Below are 20,898 nucleotides of genomic sequence, written 5' to 3'. Positions count from 1 at the left end.
TGTTTGACGAAGTTGAACTCAATGGCTCCTCAAACCAATACACTAACCACTGTGCCAGCAAAGTGAAAACAGAAGGTTATCTATTGTTAGTTTCAAACTTTTAAGTGAATAATTCAACTTATATCACCACATCAGTCAAGTACAAAATCTTTCCTTTGTTTAATACCAAACAAAATAATTAATTACCAATAATTAATTAACTAATTGGTTTTTTTTTAAATTGATTCTCGTTTTGTCAGATACAAGAAATACTTGTGCAAAGTTTCAACTTGATCTGAGATTGAGTGTGGGAGAAATAATGTTCAAACTTTTTACCAGACAGACAGACAGAGCGAGTTGAAGCTTTGTAAAAACAATACCATGTGAAACACGAAAACTTGTCAAACCATGAATTTATTGTATTTCCATTGTGAAATAAAATGTCATATAATAGATTCAAATGCATTGCAAAAAACAAAAGAAAATGTACATTTTTTTCAACCCTAAAATACCCAGAACATGTAATATCTTAGGACATATGCTCTATCACCAATATTCTCCCCAAACAGTTTTGTAGTGTTTTAAATATTTCAGTGCACCAGTCAATTTCATTGATGTGCACATTCAATGCTTTTTTTAATGTGTCCAGTCAATGTCATCTTAGTCTAGGATGTGTCAATGTTGTCTATGATATTAAAAATGTGTCCAGTCGATATTGTCTGTTGCTGCAATGTAAAAGTGACCACTCATTGTTATCTACTTACATTTATGCCTCTGTAGTCACAACATTGAGCAGCATAAAGTAGTCTGTCAAACATGGCAGTAAGTTGAACAAAAAAAAAAACATGAACAACAAAAATAGAATGAACAATTGGCACATGATCATTCAACAATTGGCACATGATCATCCAACAATTGACACATGATCATCCAACAATTGGCACATGATCATCCAACAATTGGCACATGATCATCCAACAATTGGCACATGATCATCCAACAATTGGCACATGATCATTTAACAATTGGCACATGATCATCCAACAATTGGCACATGATCATTCAACAATTGGCACATGATCATTCAACAATTGGCACATGATCATTCAACAATTGGCACATGATCATCCAACCATTAGACATTTCTCCCAAGGTCATTCAATAGGATCACAAAAAGAAATCAATTCAACACTATAAATAAATCAGAATGTCAATTCAAACATTATTTACAACAAACTTGTACAAAAATTTGTTTTGCTAAGAATGTACACATTGTATACAGACAGTAAACATTTGTTTCTAATGTACAATAAACAGACAACTTAGTCAAACATTTGCTTGCATTGAAAATAAAATGAAGAAAAAAGTCCCAGGCATCAACATGTTCCAGATTTGAATTATTTCTCAATGGAACAGCAATTTATTTCAAGACCAAAAAAAAATGTTACAAAACTGGGGAAATGTGTCAATCAAATATCCTACACTCAATGACTACCTCATGAACAAGAAACATAGATTGACATTCCAACTGTAGGTACATTGAGATGGACAACTTGATGGCAACATAAAAGGAACAAGTGAACATAAACTCCCCAGCAGGTTTGTAGAGTGTTTGATTGTTTGTAGTAAAACTATTTTGATCTTTGAAGTAATCTCAAACCCAAAAAATAAAAAAAAAATACAACAAATCTACAATTAATAAGGTCAAGATGATACCATAGGAATGACATGTGACAGTATAGATGTCAACTTTGTTAAAAATTCAATATCATAGCAGTGAGTCAAAATGTTGTATAGAACAGAGTTACATTAACCTTAGCAAGTAGTTAGTGCATAACTGTAGGCCTACAACTAGAGGGTATATGGCTCATGTCAATCAAAACAAAATGTATACAAATATATTTAACTACCGTATCACATAAACAGATCTTGCCTACATGTTTGGTTGGTCAGTAGACACTAGCATGCTGTGAGCATCATTACAACAAAAGTTAGGTTCTTAATGTAAGAAACAGAAATGTGGCTGCTGAAGACATTGGCTAGACCATTGGTATAGAATGTGACAGTCATGGACTAGGAATTCTTTGAGTCTTACTGACATACATCCCACTACTCTAGTTCTGCTCTAATAATATCAGACAACTTTCTGGTACAAACATTTGTCAAAACAAACATTCTAGAACAAGCTTCAGAAAGTCTAAACATAAATGTGAATTAAGAACAATTGTACAAACAAAGACACAGTAATACAATGCATCTAACTTAAGTTTGAGTTGAGTATTGCATGAGCACTTGAACATACTACAAACTTTGAAGGTAAAAAAAAATATGCTTGACCTCATGACTGAAAGAAAACTAAAGGAAGTCAATACAAAACATACCGGTACCAGTATCTTACTAACCCAAAATCAAGTCATCATTACAATAAAGTTTATCCAACTTGATTCTTTTCTCAACAATGAAACAAACATTAAACAATTCATGTCATCAATTCAAATCATCAGCTTTAAAATAGTGAAGATCAAACAAAAACAAGCAAATATTTAAAAGATCTTTTTTTTAAACAAAGCTTATCCAAGGGCAAGAGCTCTGCACTTACTTTTTCCAAATCTCTCAATAATATAGAAGTTAATTCCCCTTTTCTATATCAAACAAAATAATTAATTACCAATGAATTAATTGACTAATTGATTCATATTTTGTTACATACAATAAATGATTGTTTAAAATTTCAACTTGATCTGAGAACTGGTGTGGAAGAAATAATGTGAACAATTATATAAAGGCACCAAACCCAACATATTTAGCCATATATGTGAATACTGAAGGATTAATTTCCCTTGTTGGTATCAGTAGTCAATTTTTTTAAAAATTGATTTATGTCTTGTCACGATGCCAATCAAAATTAGTGCAAAGTTTCAACTTGATTTGAGAACAAGTGTGGGAGTTTACAAACTTTTTACCAGACAGACAGAGTGAGTTAAAATAAGCTTTGTAAAAACAATTTCCATCAACAAATTAAAGAAACAAATACTAACAAATAATAGAATGTGCCCTGTTCCAAACAGTATCATTTGTCCAGTGTGTTACAAGAAAGGAAGTATTACCAATAGTAGCATAGTGTCCCACTCACTTTCTAACTTGACCAGCATTGGGAAATACAAATATCTCTAGTCCTTGACAATATAGATCTATGCCCCAAATGTTGATATTTATCTAAAATAAAGTGCATTATTGACACATATATTTGACATATAATACAGTCAATTAAGTAGAAAATACAAGTTAAGTATTGAAATCAACACAACCTCATGACATTAAACACACTCTTACAAATCTTTATTCTCTTACTTTTGATACTTGGAGGTGGGGATGGTAAAATTTCAACCAAAACAAAAGTTCAACATCCAAAAACTGACCCCAACCTTACTTGTTTTCCCACTTCAAAGATGGATACAACTAACAGACATTTGTGAAGGCAGCATAATGTCAACTCATAGCAGAAGTAACAGTTCAAAAGTAGATCAAAGAATAAGAATACCGAGTTACTCAAAACATTCTCAGTTTTAGATACTTGTCAATGAAATGTAACAGCAATCACTTGGCAACTTGAAAGACCAACAAATTTGAAGTGTTATAATTACTACAACATGATGTAATGGTTAAATAAACAGGAAAGTGTACTATCTACAAGCGCAAACATTTCACAGTCTCAATGCTGGGCCTAGTGAGTGCAGGTTTAAGTAAGTGAGAAATATTTTTGAAATACACTGTGATAGCCAAACTCTATTTAGTAAAGTAACAACATAAAGAATGGTGTACATTAGCATCACAAAAAGAACCAGGATGTCTACTTACTGGCTGATGAGAACTGGGAGAGACCAGTGAACTAAGGTAAAGCCTACATTATAAACTATAACTGTGGCTTTTAGTAAGGCCTTGTTCCATTTGGTCTGGTTCTGTCATGAAATAAGACCTAGATGCCACTCGTGGCAATTCTGTTCTGGGACAACATTTCAAACGTTTCATGTAGACAAATATTGCAGCTAGCACAATAAGGAAACAGCCACTTAATAAATATGATGCATCTATTGCTCGAGAAACTTTTTGCCATGAAGACGTCATCTGATTTAGGTGGATTTCTTCCAAGCGTTCAATATCGCTGTGGAAAAAATGTTGTAGATTATTTTATTTTGTTAAAGAAAAAATAGTGAAGACTAGAATTCTTTTTTTTTAAAAACTTTTTCTTATACAATATCTGTTCCACAGAAAGTGTTGTGTCTACCTCATCTGATTCGCACTTTCAAACAGTGTTGGGGCTTTAAGGTCTGTGTGTGATAGCACAATTTGAGGCATTTAAAAAGTATATCTCCAACAGTTTATTATGAAAGGAATGGTACTGAGTTTTTTGTTTTGTTTACATGAAGATTGAAAGTTATAGTCTTGCTTTAATAAAACATTGATCAGGTTTGAACATGACAAAAACAATTGGATACGGTATCATATTAACTATCACTAGAGGCTGAACACTAATATAAGTAGTTACCGTAAGGGAAGAAACCTTGTCTTGTAAATCAGAGCCCCAAGTGTCCATCCAACATCTTTACCATTCACTAATTGAGCTGAGGTGAATTGAGAGTAACTTGTGGGGAAGGAGAATCCTTTGTGAAAGATCTGTGTCATCCAAGCTGACTTGAAACACTGAAGTCTGCAACATCCAATGGAGTTTTAAAGAGTGCAGCTTAGGATAAAACTGACTCACTGCACTTGAATAGTTGACATGAATATAATCTCTACATTGAATCCATATTCTACTAGTAGTTTTAATCATACAGATTAATTTAACCTTTTTAAAAAAAGCAGGTACCTAAGATGATCAATGTCACTAATGTAAAGTACCAGTAATTATAAACTTGACAGATTTACTTCTTACTCTATTCTAGCATCATCAGCCTTTGGGTAAAGATGCTTTTTGAATCTATCTTGGATTGTTATCCAGTGAGTCTTGCAAAATTCCTGTAAAAAAGAGAAACGATTGAAACCTTCTGTCACCACAATAAACTTAAAAAAGACTTAAGTCAACACTGACATTATGTCCTTTTTTTTGTTAAGTAAAGAAACTAACAGTGAGGCAAACCTTGAGTTGTTTTTATAGATAAGCCTTATGTTGGAATGTCTCTGAGCCTTAACTCTATAATTTTGTTTAAGTCAAGCCAGTATTAAAAGTGTGATTATGTTTCTTTTATCATAAGCAGCATCTTACTTCCTACACCAAAAGTGATTTCATATATTGATTTCCTTGACTTCATAGTATGTCCAAGTCTCATCCAAGTTCAGTCAGTTTCACAATGGCCATAAAAGTCTGAGCAAAGTCAGTTGATACTCCTGACTATTGCATTGGAAAGGCTTTTTTTAGAGGCAGGAAACATAACCTTCCAGTTGACTGGAGTGCTTCAGGTCTGTGAAGAATCTCTTATTCCTTGTTTCTGGGAGAAACCTTTCCCTAAAGTCAAGAGCCAAACTGAACTAATTTAGCTTTGGCTAATTCTGGACACTCTATGAAGATTCTTATGTCAAATCATACAACATATTCTCAACATAGATGGATGTATGATAGAATGGATAATAATGGACTGATATGTGCATACGAGTGTCAATACACACTAGCTGAGGTGAAAGAGTTGTGTTCACATCAATTTCCAAAGTAACATTTGACTAAAGGATGCTTCAACCATGTGGACTAATAATAAGTCTGCCTGTTTTGAGTCTCTAAGCACTAATGCACTGCCTGTTTTGAGTCTCTAAGCACTAATGCACTACCTTGTTTTGAGTATCTAAACACCAATGCACTGTCTGTTTTGAGTCTCTAAACACAAAATGATTTTCTATCATCAAGTGGGTCAGAATAAGTTGTTATGGTCATCAAACAGCATCGTTCTAACAATCTAAACATTCTAACAATCTAAATATAATAACAATCTAAAACTTAATTGTATAAGAACAAACCTTTGCTTTGTCATGGAAACGTTGATAGTCATAGGGGCCACCAATGTTAAACACATCTTCTGTACTGTACCAGAACTCTGAGAACCCATAGAACTCTCCAGACAAGTCAATCTTAGGTTGATAAATTCCATTTAAGGAGCATGGACTCTGACTACAGGGTGCAGTCAGGTTCATCAATGGCTCTAATGCTGACTGACAAGCCTCATAGTCCCCCTGTCCCAAAAACTTGTGTGAATGGCCTGATTCACTTTGCACATCATACAGCATGCCAGTTGGAAGACAGACATCTTGAATGGGCTCAGGTTTTGTTGAACTGAAGAAAATTGTATGAAATCTAACTCAACACAATTAGGACCAGTATGCATACATTTGACACATCATGACCTAATAAGGTCAAGGAAAAAAGTTTATTCTTTAAAGGCATGGGCAGATCACAATGGTTTCAAAAAAGGAATTCACAATTTATTAAAAAAGGAAGGAAAAATCCATACAGTATTTAAAAATACAATAAGGTCTACTAGCAACATTGATTACTTTTCTTTTAATTCATTACAAACAAAAATATATAAAATCGAAGTTCCTATAATTAATACCAGCTCTTTCTAACCCAGAAACTGTTTTCAGATGTTGATACCTTGAATCTGAAGAATGTTTCTGCAGCAACATAGTTTCATATGTCTTCCTGGCAGCATTGGCCCCATAGCCCAGAAATGTGGTGACATAGACATTATACTTGTGGTCCTCATCACTATCTTGACAGCCTAAATTAAATTCTGACAATAATGAGGCTGGGATGTCTTTCACTATTGCCTGAAATAGTTTTGACCAAAAAAAAAGCTGTAACATCTGCAACAATTTCTTTTCAATTGTGTGTCAATGCAGTAGTTATTTTGTTTTTATTATCCACTTTTGATAAACTACGTGATTAATATCTGCTGTTGGCAACTCAAATATTCATTTCAAATGTTAGTTTGCTGTCAAATTTCTTAATACAGAAAATGATTTCTGCAGTGTTTTGTTTAGAAGAGCGTAGTGTACTGACTAAACGGATTCAATGCTAGTTCTTGTAAAGTCGTAAATCACATTTTATTTGAATATTTAAGAACATTTTTAAAAATCTTTGTCTCACTAGAAGAGAATTTAACACAAGTCAAGTTTTCCTTACTGAGACAGAAGTACAAAAGTGTTAACTTACCTGATCAGTTATTTCAAATGCTATCTGTATTGATGCACCCCCCATGTCTATGATACCAACTGTAGTCTTGTGTTGGTGATCTCCTGGTGATGAGGGCAGTGACTCTAATGTCTTCAGTTGGTCTGCATCAACAGGATAAAAACACTAGCATAAGTTGATTTGAATGTCACTAGCTTAATGTCACTAGCATAAGTTGTCTTGAATGTCACTAGCATAAGTTGTCTTGAATGTCACTAGCTTAATGTCACTAACATAAGTTGTCTTGAATGTCACGAGCATAAGTTGTCTTGAATGTCACTAGCATAAGTTGTCTTGAATGTCACTAGCATAAGTTGTCTTGAATGTCACTAGCATAAGTTGTTTTGAATGTCACTAGCATAAGTTGTCTTGAATGTCACTAGCATAAGTTGTCTTGAATGTCACTAGCATAAGTTGTCTTGAATGTCACTAGCATAAGTTGTCTTGAATGCCACTAGCATAAGTTGTCTTGAATGCCACTAGCATAAGTTGTCTTGAATGTCACTAGCATACGTTGTTTTGAATGTCACTAGCATAAGTTGTCTTGAATGTCACTAGCATAAGTTGTCTTGAATGTCACTAGCATAAGTTGTTTTGAATGTCACTAGCATAAGTTGTCTTGAATGTCACTAGCATAAGTTGTTTTGAATGTCACTAGCATAAGTTGTCTTGAATGTCACTAGCATAAGTTGTCTTGAATGCCACTAGCATAAGTTGTCTTGAATGTCACTAGCATAAGTTGTCTTGAATGCCACTAGCATAAGTTGTCTTGAATGCCACTAGCATAAGTTGTCTTGAATGCCACTAGCATAAGTTGTCTTGAATGCCACTAGCATAAGTTGTCTTGAATGCCACTAGCATAAGTTGTCTTGAATGTCACTAGCATAAGTTGTTTTGAATGTCACTAGCATAAGTTGTCTTGAATGTCACTAGCATAAGTTGTCTTGAATGTCACTAGCATAAGTTGTTTTGAATGTCACTAGCATAAGTTGTCTTGAATGTCATTAGCTTAATGCCACTAGCATAAGTTGTCTTGAATGCCACTAGCATAAGTTGTCTTGAATGTCACTAGCATAAGTTGTCTTGAATGTCACTAGCATAAGTTGTCTTGAATGTCACTAGCATAAGTTGTCTTGAATGTCACTAGCATAAGTTGTCTTGAATGTCACTAGCATAAGTTGTCTTGAATGTCACTAGCATAAGTTGTCTTGAATGCCACTAGCATAAGTTGTCTTGAATTCCACTAGCATAAGTTGTCTTGAATGTCACTAGCATAAGTTGTCTTGAATGCCACTAGCATAATTTGTCTTGAATGCCACTAGCATAAGTTGTTTTGAATGTCACTAGCATAAGTTGTCTTGAATGTCACTAGCATAAGTTGACTTGAATGTCACTCCAAGAAGGAGATGTACCCAGTCCTATCACCTGGCCTGTTTCCCCAGGTCTCCAGAATTGACTCTTCCATGTGACAATCCGCCTGTGGACAGAACATAGGCGACAGCGGACTCTTAGGACGGACACCCCTCTGGACCTTGGCAACCTCTTAACTCCTGGAATGAAAAGTTTCTTAAATGCTACGACCGACGGCTGACATAACTTGAGGGATATCAACGTGAGCACTTTATCGATCTTTTAACAAAGACCTATCTTTCGCGGGGAGGATTGTGACGAACCGTTTTAGCTCACTCAAGGTATCACTCAGGTCTGAGCATTTAATTAATTTATTAGCACGCTATTAATCATCAATTTTACTAATTTAGCGATCAAGCGCTAAAAACACAGCCACAACCCCTCCAATCCAACCCCACCCCTTTGGCATCGATGTCACATTTTACTATTCCCACCTTGACACGCGCCACATTAGACTCTTGACAAGAGTACAATCCCTCCATCTATCTTGGCAAACATCCGTTGACCCCCCATCCCTTTGGGAGCGGCTGGTCACTAAGTGCCCATTCAACTCAACGCCTTGGGCAACTCTGTTCGTCTAGCACTAGCTATTATCAAGGTATAATCTCCCTTGATTTGGCCGAGGTATGATAATCTCCCCTTGAGATCCACCTGACCACCTGGGCTGATTTCCTAGACTTTCAACTCACGCCTTCACACGGTGTCTATCTCCCGGAAACGCAGTCACGGTCAAGCGGGGAATTCTTTGTCAAAAGACACCAGATAGTCTAAACCACCTTTGCACTTATCTCCCGCCACCACCCCCCCTATCCACCTGTATATGGACGAAACTTCATCGTCCGATCTCATTCGGGCTGGAGAGCTGACAGGGAGCACATCTATCTCTTGCTTGAGCTCTGGACTATTTTCATTCACTTTGGATTGGTGGTATGTAACTTAGTAAAGTGCTTGAGAACCATTTTACTTAGCAAGGTATATACATATTTGTGCATTTATTACTACATTATTTGTGTACATATTTGTGCATTCTTATCATGGATAATGTAAGTAGATTACTGTATACTTATATTTTATATCATGACTTTTGTGGCTAAATTTTCAAGCCATTTTGACTAGAATTTATTAACAATTCTTACCAGATGTATTTAGCTCTTTAACTATTATTAATCTAACTCTGATATATTAGCGCTCAACACGAGCCTTGAATATATTATCATTGATTAATTCCTTGCCGGGGAATTATCAAAACATTTCTGTAAACATGTCTTATTACTGAGTATGTATTTACTTATGCTCTATGTTTACTTATGTGAGAGCATGAGTGAGTATCAGTCGTTGATCTCCCCTTCCCTTTCATCTCATTTATCTAAGCGATGTATGTACTTGCTATTCACCATGACGGGTGGACATCACTTGTATTACTTATCATATATCACTTATTACTGTTTGTTATTTCCTTTTATGGGAGTCCCCATTATTATTGTTATCTCCCTTGATGGTACACTATATTCATTTGTTAGTTCCCTTGATATTTATGAAACTAGCTTATAGTTTCTCTACATCAGTCTGAAGATGTCCTTCACGGAAAGGCATCTGCTTCCCAGTGTTATCATTATGGCTAAACCGATTAATACATCCTATCGTTGCAGCTTTTATTTATAGGCTACATCTGCCTTAAATCTTAGCAACCTAAAGCTGATAACAGATTTGTTGGCACCAGATCTGCAGACATCAGTCCTACTCATCCTTCAAGAGTCCAAGTAACAACGCTAGCCACAGACTCGTCACTGGCTTGACTGATTGGTAGACGCAGCTTAGCTCTGCAACCATACAACCTTGGACTGCAACCGGAGCCTGGATCCACTACGCCAGCCCACCAGCAGACAGCATCAGTACCAGCCACACCCGTTTCACCAGTGCAGCACCGGACCAAAAGCTAAGCAACCAGCCTAATGACACTCAGACCACTTGGTTCTAATATCTGATGATGATAATCTTATATATGTAAATAAGCTAGATCCCATAATAGCAACTGTACAGCATTTCACCTTTCATTATCTAATTTTGCATAATAAACTGTACATATTTTACATCTAAATATAGCATTTGTTGCCTGCATTATAATGCTGTGCTTGTAGTTCATATGTGCGTGAGGATTTTCAAACTATAAAATCCCCTAGACACCCAAAACGGCCAAATCTTAATCCGACTTGTCACATAATGGGGGCTAGCTTAATGCCACTAGCATAATTTGTCTTGAATGTCACTAGCATAAGTTGTCTTGAATGTCACCAGCATAAGTTGTCTTGAATGTCACTAGCTTAAGTTGTCTTGAATGTCACTAGCATAAGTTGTCTTGAATGTCACTAGCATAAGTTGTCTTGAATGTCACTAGCATAAGTTGTCTTGAATGCCACTAGCATAAGTTGTCTTGAATGTCACTAGCATAAGTTGTCTTGAATGTCACTAGCTTAATGCCACTAGCATAAGTTGTCTTGAATGTCACTAGCATAAGTTGTCTTGAATGTCACTAGCTTAATGTCACTAACATAAGTTGTCTTGAATGTCACTAGCATAAGTTGTCTTGAATGTCACTAGCATAAGTTGTCTTGAATGTCACTAGCTTAATGTCACTAACATAAGTTGTCTTGAATGTCACGAGCATAAGTTGTCTTGAATGTCACTAGCATAAGTTGTCTTGAATGTCACTAGCATAAGTTGTCTTGAATGTCACTAGCATAAGTTGTCTTGAATGTCACTAGCATGAGTTGTCTTGAATGTCACTAGCTTAATGATTTGATTTTGATTTTGATTTTAGGCACATCGGCACAATTTAGGCCATGTCGTGCCTGCAGTCCCTTAAGGACTACTCTCTCTAAACAACAAGGGCCAGATTCTATACAGTCATATCATTAAAATCAAGGTCTATTCACAGTTAAAATAGTAAAGGTAGTAAAAATTTAATTATTTGGTAAAAATCTAATGTAAATAGTACATGTCCACAAACTCATAAATCAGATCTTCGTAGATAGCCCCACCTCCCGGATAAAGCCCAGTACCCTCCCATGGTCGACATTATCAAATAGTGCTTTTAAATTAGTGGCTCTGAAATATTTCTCCCTGACATCCTGGTATCTGGGGCAATCAACGAGGATATGTTCCACGGTGAGGCGAGAGTCACAGTACTCACAAAGTGGGGGCTCCTCTCTCTTCAGCACAAAAGAGTGTGTGATGTAGGTGTGGCCAATCCTAAGTCTGGACTTGTCAGACCCTTAGATGTGGGCCGCCACCTGACATCCGCCACAATCTGCCTGAGTTTACTGTGAGTCTCAGCCTCCCATCGGTTCTGCCACTCTCGATAGGTGGTAGAGGCAATACTTTGTCTCAGGTCCGAGTAGGGAATTTGGGTTCCTGACACAGCATGATTTAGGGGTCTCTTTGCTTCTCTGTCTGCGGCTTCGTTTCCCTCAATGCCAACATGGGAGGGGACCCAGATGAAGGTGACATCCCTATGGTCGGCTGTTATATGGTCCAACAGCTTCAGGCTCTTATGTACCAATGGGATGTCAGTCTTCATCCGCCCCAAAGCTTGCAATGCAGATTTGGAGTCGGAGCAGATTATAAATTTCCTCCTTTCTGATGCTTTAACGGCCATAAGTGCAAGCGATATTGCATGCAATTCGGCAGTAAAGATGGAGCAGCCATCGGGGAGTCTACGGGAGATTGTTTTGTTCCGAAAGGAGCAGGCACATGCGACCTTTCCATCCATTTTGGATCTGTCTGTGTAGATGGTGCCACAATCTCCATAGCTCTCCTGCAGTTCCCTAAAGTGGACTTGTAGTATGCTTGGGTCTGTATTTTCTTTTTTGAAATTAAGGAGGGATAAATTTAATTTGGGTTTATTCATTAGCCAAGGAGGATTCTGAGGGGTTTCTATTTTAGAGATTTGGTCAATGGGTGGGGTTAAATTTTGGATGGGTTCTCTCATTCGAAGGCCCAACGGCCGTATGACGTTAGGCCTTCGATTGTATAATTCTGCCTCTGTGGGGTTAAATATGGAGTCGAAAGCAGGGTTCGTGGGGTTGGATTTTAGCTTGACTATATACTGCATTGCAAGCTTTTTCATTCTTATATCCATGGGGAGTTCTCTAGCCTCCACATGGAGACTTGGGATAGGTGATGTACGAAACCCGCCGAGACAGAGACGCAGGGCAGCAATTTGTATTGGTTCCAGTATTTTTAGGTACGACTTCCTTGCTGCTCCATATATTATGGATCCGTAGTCTAGCTTGGATCGAATTAGACTCCGATAGAGCAGCAGCAAGGTATCTCTGTCAGCTCCCCAGTCGGTATGGCTGAGTACTCTTAGTATGTTTAATGACTTTTGGCATTTCTTCTTAAGTTCCTTAATGTGGGGGAGAAAATTAAATTTGGAATCTAAGGTGAGGCCTAAAAATTTTGTAGTTTTCATGATAGGGATCTTCTTTTTGTGTATAAATAGTTCAGGGTCTGGGTGGAGTCCCCTTAGATTACAAAAATGCATACTAACTGTTTTGGAGTCTGAGAATTTGAAACCATTATAGTTTGCCCAACCCTGAATTTTGTTTAAACATAACTGTAATTTTCTTTCTAAGGTGTTCATGTTTTTCCCATAAGTAAGAATGACAAAGTCATCAACATACAAAGAGCACTCTATGCCAGGGGACAGCGCATTTATGATGCTATTTATTTTAATGTTGAACAGAGTGACTGACAGGATGCTGCCCTGGGGTACACCCATTTCCTGGTCATGAGTGTCAGAAGCAGAGTCGCCCACTCGAACCTGAAATTTTCGATCTTTCAGGAATTCCTCCACAAAACGGGGGAGGTGTACCTTAAGCCCCATAAGCGCCAGGTCACGTAGAATGCCATGTTTCCAGGTTGTGTCAGAAGCAGAGTCGCCCACTCGAACCTGAAATTTTCGATCTTTCAGGAATTCCTCCACAAAACGGGGGAGGTGTACCTTAAGCCCCATAAGCGCCAGGTCACGTAGAATGCCATGTTTCCAGGTTGTGTCATAGGCCTTTTCTATATTGAAGAATACAGCTACTAGATGTTCTCTTCTGAGTAATGCATTTCTAATATAAGCTTCCAGCCTTACCAGGTGGTCAGTTGTTGTCCGCCCCTGCCGGAATCCGCACTGGTAGTTTGAGATCACTTTATTCCTTTCCAGGTACCAGACCAGCCTACTGTTAATCATTCTTTCCATGGTTTTGCAGATGCAGCTTGTTAGTGCTATTGGTCGATAGTTAGCTGGGTCAGAGCCGTCTCTTCCAGGTTTAGGTATCGGTATAACTGTGGCTTTCCTCCAGCTGTTTGGGAAAGCTCCTGTTTGCCACACACAGTTATAGACCCCTAGCAGGACTGCCAATGAGGGGAACCTGAGTCAGACATGATGTCTCCGGGTTCTCCCGGAGTATTGGTTTTGACATGCTGCTCAGTCTCCATGCTCTCATCAGCGAGCACAGAGAACCTGTTCTTTAGCATGACAACAGGGCTTTCTTGTTTCTTCAGAGGTGTGTTCTTTGGCGGTGTTTTCTTCTGAGTTGGAGGAGGAGGAGGGGGTGGTGGGGTCAATGTGTCCGTCTGTGTGGCTATGGATCTTCCTATCTTAGCAACAGCCTGGGCGTAGGTCTTTGTCAAGCCGAATTGGCCCTTGGGTAGGGCCAGTACAGCCGATTTCGCCTGGCTGAAGGTGCATCCATTTCTTGCCTTGTACTCCTGCACGGCAACCTCCTGTTTCCACACAGGGCAGTCCTTGGAGTAGGCTGAGTGGCCAGCTTGACAGTTTGGGCACTTGAACTGGGCTGTGCAGCCCTTGTCCTCATGACCCTCTCCAGCACATCTGGCACACACAGTGTTCCTCTTGCAGACTGCCGCGCCGTGTCCATAACCCTGGCACTTGAAGCACCTCATGGGGTTAGGTATGTAGGGTCTCACTGGAACTCGTAGGTATCCTGCCTTCACATACTCTGGCGGTGTCCTAGTTCCGAATGTGAGGATAATAGTGGTGGTTTTGACCTCCTCACCATCCCTGTGCCTGGTAATGCGCCGGGCATGGGTGACTCCTTCAATGCCCTCCACTATTTCCTTCTCGGAACATTCCAGTAGGTCCCTAGAGCTGATTACACCTCTGCTGGTGTTTAGACTCTTGTGTGGCATGACTTCCACTTGGAGATCACAGAGTCTTCTGCATCTTAAAAGCCCATCAGAGTGTGTCTTGCTGTCTACTTCTACAAGGAGTTCCATTGATTTGTGTAGCTTAGACACACTCTTGGGCTCTCCCACTACTGATTGAGTCCCTTATAGATAACAAAAGGGCTCAACTTTGTCAGGCTTTTTCCCTCCTCTGTGCACCTAACCACCAGAAATGATGGCCAGGTGGCACAGCTTTTTGGGACCTCCTCTTTTTTATCATCAATTCGACGTTTCTTGCCCAGACATAGGTCTGGGGCAAGTAGTTTTGTGTGTGTTTTTTTGTCCATATATATTTTTGTTAATTTGGCACCTGTGCTCCCCACCCGCCATCGAGTCCAACAAGGGGACGGGCCATTCGGATGTCCAGAATGAGCCCGCCAGGGCTACACAGGTGCTATACTCAGTCAGCTGCTACATCGGACATGTGTCCGATACAGCAGCTCCCTGATTGACGACCTATGCTGGTAGCTCGGCATGACCAGCCTGTTGACCCAGAGCGGGCCATCTGGGTCTCAGGTCTAGGGGAACTTGGAGCCAAAGTATTGTGTTGTTGTGGTTTATCCTCAGATAGCCAACACTCAAACACCAGGATCTCTTTATCCCCCCTTACCCGTCGCAGTCCACGGCTAACGGACTGGTCTAGGACGTAGTGAGAATTTAAAGTTAAGGAGACAGTGTGATGATCAATGAAGGCAGACTTAGGAAAAGAGGAGGCAGACACAATGATAGAAAAGAAGTAGGGCACTTTTGAGCTCCAAAAGTGCTAAGGAAAGAGGAGCGCAGTTTAACGTCATGTCTCGGGACGCACTAGCTTAATGCCACTAGCATAAGTTGTCTTGAATGTCACTAGCATAAGTTGTCTTGAATGTCACTAGCTTACTGCCACTAGCATAAGTATCAGTCTATCTTACCTTCTTCTCTTTGACTATGTGAAAATCTATCCAGTGCATAGTTGATGGCAATCCAAGCATAGACACCTTCTTGTTTTCCACTGATTATTTCAAAATGATTTTCAGGAGCAATGAATTGAAATGTTTGCCCAATGTCTTCTCTAAGATCTTGTAGAATAGCCTGCTGGGCACTGGCACACAAAGAGAAATCTTTTGTCAGCTCTTTGAATGTTTACACATAGAAGGATACAATTAATTTTGTAAGTGTATTATTACAAACTCTGGGATCTGTTCTGTCTAAAAACTTTATCAAATAGATTGTAAGTATATAGATTTTTAGTGTAAAATTCTTAATTTACAACTAGCTGTTGATGCTTGTTTCATGAGTAGGGTGCAACAGTAGAAAAGAACTATTCCAACCTAAATCAAGTGCCTGCCAATGATGTACAAACGCATGACCTCTTTACCTTGGTGCTAACATTCTCATCCCTGCTGTTGCCATCACATACAATGAGGTTTGAGGAATTTTCTCTTTTGGAATATAGTTTTGAGCATAAAGGAGAAGCTCTTTTATATGATCACTGGCAGCATCTGGAGTTTTCTCATAAGATGATAATCCTGTCAAAATTAGAGACTACAGTAATGTACGATGATGATAATATAGGCTAAAGAAATATGCTGGGAGTTCTCTTACAATACAAGTACAGACATATTGTAAAAAGTCCAAAGTAAATCAACAACTAAATTTATATGCAAACATACCAGTACTGACATCAGTTTTAACATTCTGATTAGTGTAATTCTATGAAAGCAAAATTAGCAACATAATAAGTACACTACCAACTTTGAAGTTTAGGCAAAACAATGCTAAGTATTTCACTACTGAGAATGAGAAAGCTATATCATATATGGTATCTTTTTTTTCTCACAGTTGCAATCTAAACTTTTATCTAGAGATCTAGCTTAAAAAAAAAGTTTCTGTTTTCCGTTCAAAGTGATGTAGACCTTACCTGGTGATATTTTTTTGACAACTGCATTGCCTGATGAATCTAAAAGTTGTTGCACATTTAGAAGATCTTTAGGATTCCCTGAATGTGTAGGCCAATAATAAACAAATATTCTACTACCACTGCTACCACAGTCTATCACTATGCCATAATGTAATTCATTGATACTATCTAAAGTCTTAGTGCTGGATATATGAATGACATTTGTTAAGGTCAAGACAGCTAAAAGTACTAAAGCAAACATAAGGACCAACAGGATCCATCTCAACATCATTCGTTCACTGTTTGCAATCTTTACGAGAGGGCAGTTAAAGTATATTCTGAGGATACACAAAATAAATAAATAAATACTTCAAGCAATAGTAAATTCTTAGCTGCAAGAGATAATCATTGTATATGTGTGGAGATCAATATTTCTACCAATCAAGTCAAGTATGATTGTTACAAAAGCCATTCAATATTCATGAACTTTAACCTCAGAGTAGCATAGAAGTCTTGAAAAATTGTTGGTGTTTAAGATTTAGTAGGTAATGACTTTACTTTGTTCTAAGCCTGGTATTCAATGTTGTAACCAACACTAAGACTAAAACTAAGACTGCTTTATTGGTCCTTATGGAAATTTGTTGTGATTACAAGGACTCTTCTCATATACAGACAACACAACAGAAACATACACATTAATAGAACAGACACAACATAGAGTTCATTCAGCGACTACACACAGGCATCTTGGTCATTTTACTGTTTCTTGATCAACGGGTGGCATTGATATAGTCTTACCGAGTAAGGTATAAACGAATTTTTGTACCGCTCTGTTCTTTTCTTGATTGACAGTAGTCGCCCACTTCGTGACGTCTTGACGTAGTTATGATGGAGCAGGTGTTTGTTATCTTCCAAGATTTTTCTTAGACATTTTTGTTCATAAAGTTCATTTAAATATGATAATGTTGTATGTGTGATTTTTGATGCCCTTTTTATAATGTTTTCTAGGTGGCGCAACAGTTTAGATGAAGCGTAGCCTTGCCAACAAGATCTTCTTATTTAGTTTAAAGCTATTGAGTTAGTATAGGAAAAATAGTCGCTGGGCTGTTTTCTTTGCCAGAGTTCCAAGATGCTCTTCCCATGAGAGCTTATCAATGATGACGCCTAGATATTTATATGACTTCACTTGTTGTATCGATGTAGTCTTTATCTGGAGTTCATATATCATCTGTTTTTCTTTCTGAAATCTATTATAAGTTCTTTAGTTTTTGTGACATTCAGTTCTAGAAAGTTGTCAGTGCACCAATTTGTAAACTCTTCTATCGTGCTTCGATACTGAGTTCCGTTTCCTGAAATAAGACCAACAATGGCAGTATCGTCAGCTAATTTAATGAGTTTAACTGAGTCATAGATGCTTCTTATGACATTAGTGTAAAGAGTATACAGTACAGGAGAAAGTACACAACCTTGTGGAGAACTCGCACATAGTACTCAAGTTGATGATTTGGTGTTGTTGACTTTAACGTACCCGGTACTGGGAATAGGTTAAAAAGTTTAGAACCCATGCTTGTACGTAAGGGCTGACATTTTAGTTACTTAGTTTGTTTATCATTAGATGTGGCTGTATGGTATTGAAAGCTGAGGAGAAATCTACGAAGAGCACTCATGCATGTTTTGGGTGTATCAAGATGCTTGTAAAGCTGGTCCAAAAGCAATAGAATTGCATCCTCAGTACCCCTACCTGCTTTATATATATTGGTGAGGGTCTTTTGCTACAAGTTGTTTAAGCATATATATGTGAGTGCTACTGGCGGAAACCATTTAAGCTATAACCTACTTTTGGTTTCTTTGGTACCGGTACTGGTAAGATCTCTGGAAATTTTCCAGATGTGTGGAATTACACATTACACATAATGTTATCTAATAAAATACAGGAGTTACTTCAAAAAAGATTATGTCCTACACGTCATGCACGTTAACCAATGACTTAAATTCTGCCAAGTCACTGGTTTTCCTGGCTGGCACAGGCAGCCCATTCCATGCTCTAATAGCACTAGGGAAGAAGGAGCATTTGTACACATTTGTCCTAGCATATGGAATGAGGAATAGTGCCTTTATCTTTGTGTCTTTCTAAGTATTTTATTTAGTTTTGTTTTTGTATTTGAAGATTATGGTTCAGCGTTTTATGTATAATTGCCACTTTTTACTTTTGAGTCTTCTATTATAAGGCAGGATTTCTAAATTTAGTGATTTTACATTTAATAAATAAAGTGACAGTACCGGTATCAGACTAATCAGTCACTTTAATTATAATAATAAATAGTATGTACTAATTTAAATAAATTATGACAATCTAGATATATAGATCTAGATCTAACTTACCTAGCCATGAGATAATCAGTCTTATCAGTGAAATTATGTTATATCTAGATCTAAGACTTTTTGTTTGCGAGAACACAAAGTCAAGAATAAAAAAATGTCTTAAATTCTATCTAGACTAGATCTATTTAGTCTATTATCATCTATTTTAAAGTATATCAGTATATCCATTTTTTAAATCGATTTTAATTTAATATATTGATTTCTTTGTTCTGCTAGTTCTCTGTCTCTACGATTAGATTGATTAGATCATTTCATTAGATCTATCTAGATCTAGAACTAGACTAGTAGATCTAGATGAGATCTAGATCTAAATCAAGTCAATCAAGTATATCAGAGTCAGAATCTAGACTAGATACATCTTGATCTTCTAGTACTCTACTTACTAACTTAGAGTCTACTACTACTAGAATTTACTAGATCTAGTTACTAGACTAGTTACTTCTAGTAGTAGGCAGTAGTAGCTCTAGTATAATTATAATTAATAAATAATAATTATAATAGCCTAGACTCTAGACTTAGCTAGACTTTAGACTTAGACCTAGCCTAGATCTATTAAATCTATATAATTATAATATCTAATACTATACTATAGTTACATAGTAAATAGTATAAATTCAGTACAATAATCTATCTAGATTCTAGATTAATTCTACTAATATAATAGATCTAGACCTTTACCAAAAAAAACTTATTAACTAGATCTAGATCCGACTCAACAATATATCTAGATTTTTTTTTAGGTCTAGTCTAGATCTAAATCTAACCAACGTAGCCTGCCGCTACGTGTTCTTAAAAACAATATTTACGGCCATGTCTAAATAAAAACATTGTAAAAACAGGAATGTTCGATTATCTCCCCTACACATTTTACGGTTTAAACAATCCCAGACTCTCAGTAAGTCGGGTCTGTGGTCATGTCCTGCTTATTTGGAGACTTGATTCTTGATCTACAACTACTTATATAAATAGATTTTTTAAAATAGCCTATTAAAGAAACAGTTAACTATCAATCATCTCTAGGTCTAATTACAGATAAACATATTGCTGCACTTTTTCTTTAATTTAAACTAGAATTAGAATATAACTGATTGGAGCCTTCTTTGCTATGTTCTGTGATAACGTCGATGACACTGCCAAGAAGAATATTTTAAAAAAAAACAACAACAGAATCAATAAAACACATAATCTGCGATTGCATGGAACTACAACAGAGTGTGAGAGATATTGAGCGACTTTATGAACTGGTTCGAACGGACGTCAGTGCAGAGTTTTCTGTGCCCTCGAGCACATTGAACAGCGGCACCAGACAATGCAATTCTCTTTACAGTCACTTTCCTGCCTGCAAGCTCTCGAGAGTTTCTGAGTAGGGTCAAGTATTTTTAGCCCTGTTGGGGCCAACAAGTCCATCCCCTTACTGGCTCCACAAGGGGTTTGTCTGGGCCCCCTGACTGGGCATCTTAGGAGGGTGCCTGTTAAACAACACTTTAAGCTCCTCGAAATAGATCGCCCTTTATAATTGGTTCCAGGTCTAGGAACTTTACTGAAGAACTGTGACAACTACTGCATTCTAGGTATGCAATTTAGTCAGTTGAAGAGACTTATTATTCTGCCTCATTGGAAAGCAGCCAAAAAGCACGGCTAGATTTATCAGTTAATATGCCAATGAGCAAAAGAAAAATGCTTTTACATTATTTGAAATCTATAGCTCATGCTAAAGACAAATAGTTCATGATCACATTTCTGGAAAATCAAGACAAACATTTTGAGGCGTACTGGGAGTCAAAATCGACCC

At 37.5% G+C, this 20,898-nt stretch overlaps 1 protein-coding gene across 8 annotated transcripts; it reads right to left on the bottom strand.

Moving 5' to 3' along the window:
- Positions 1–377: 377 nt before the first annotated feature.
- Positions 378–19,935, bottom strand: LOC106069019 (ectonucleoside triphosphate diphosphohydrolase 7-like). 8 transcript variants are annotated; one of them, XM_056039355.1, is made up of 12 exons: positions 19,785–19,934; positions 19,107–19,162; positions 17,523–18,073; positions 16,746–17,062; positions 16,203–16,353; positions 15,757–15,926; positions 7,181–7,302; positions 6,620–6,795; positions 5,986–6,298; positions 4,913–4,995; positions 4,526–4,687; positions 378–4,141 (listed from the first exon to the last, which is right to left on the bottom strand). In XM_056039355.1, the coding sequence occupies exons 4-12, from the start codon at positions 17,014–17,016 to the stop codon at positions 3,886–3,888; spliced, it is 1,704 nt and encodes a 567-aa protein (XP_055895330.1). In that variant the 5' UTR covers positions 17,017–17,062; positions 17,523–18,073; positions 19,107–19,162; positions 19,785–19,934; the 3' UTR covers positions 378–3,885. The 8 variants fall into 8 exon arrangements, with proteins under 8 accessions (XP_055895330.1, XP_055895337.1, XP_055895303.1 ...); XM_056039362.1 differs by having other exon boundaries at positions 19,107–19,332; positions 19,785–19,933; XM_056039328.1 differs by lacking the exon at positions 17,523–18,073 and having other exon boundaries at positions 19,785–19,935.
- Between the last annotated feature and the right edge of the window lie 963 nt (positions 19,936–20,898).

This window comes from Biomphalaria glabrata, chromosome 1 (genome assembly GCF_947242115.1).
Source record: "Biomphalaria glabrata chromosome 1, xgBioGlab47.1, whole genome shotgun sequence".
NCBI classification, from domain to species: domain Eukaryota; kingdom Metazoa; phylum Mollusca; class Gastropoda; family Planorbidae; genus Biomphalaria; species Biomphalaria glabrata.
Note: the sequence above shows the minus strand (reverse complement) of the source record. Positions and strands in the feature narration are given on the sequence as shown.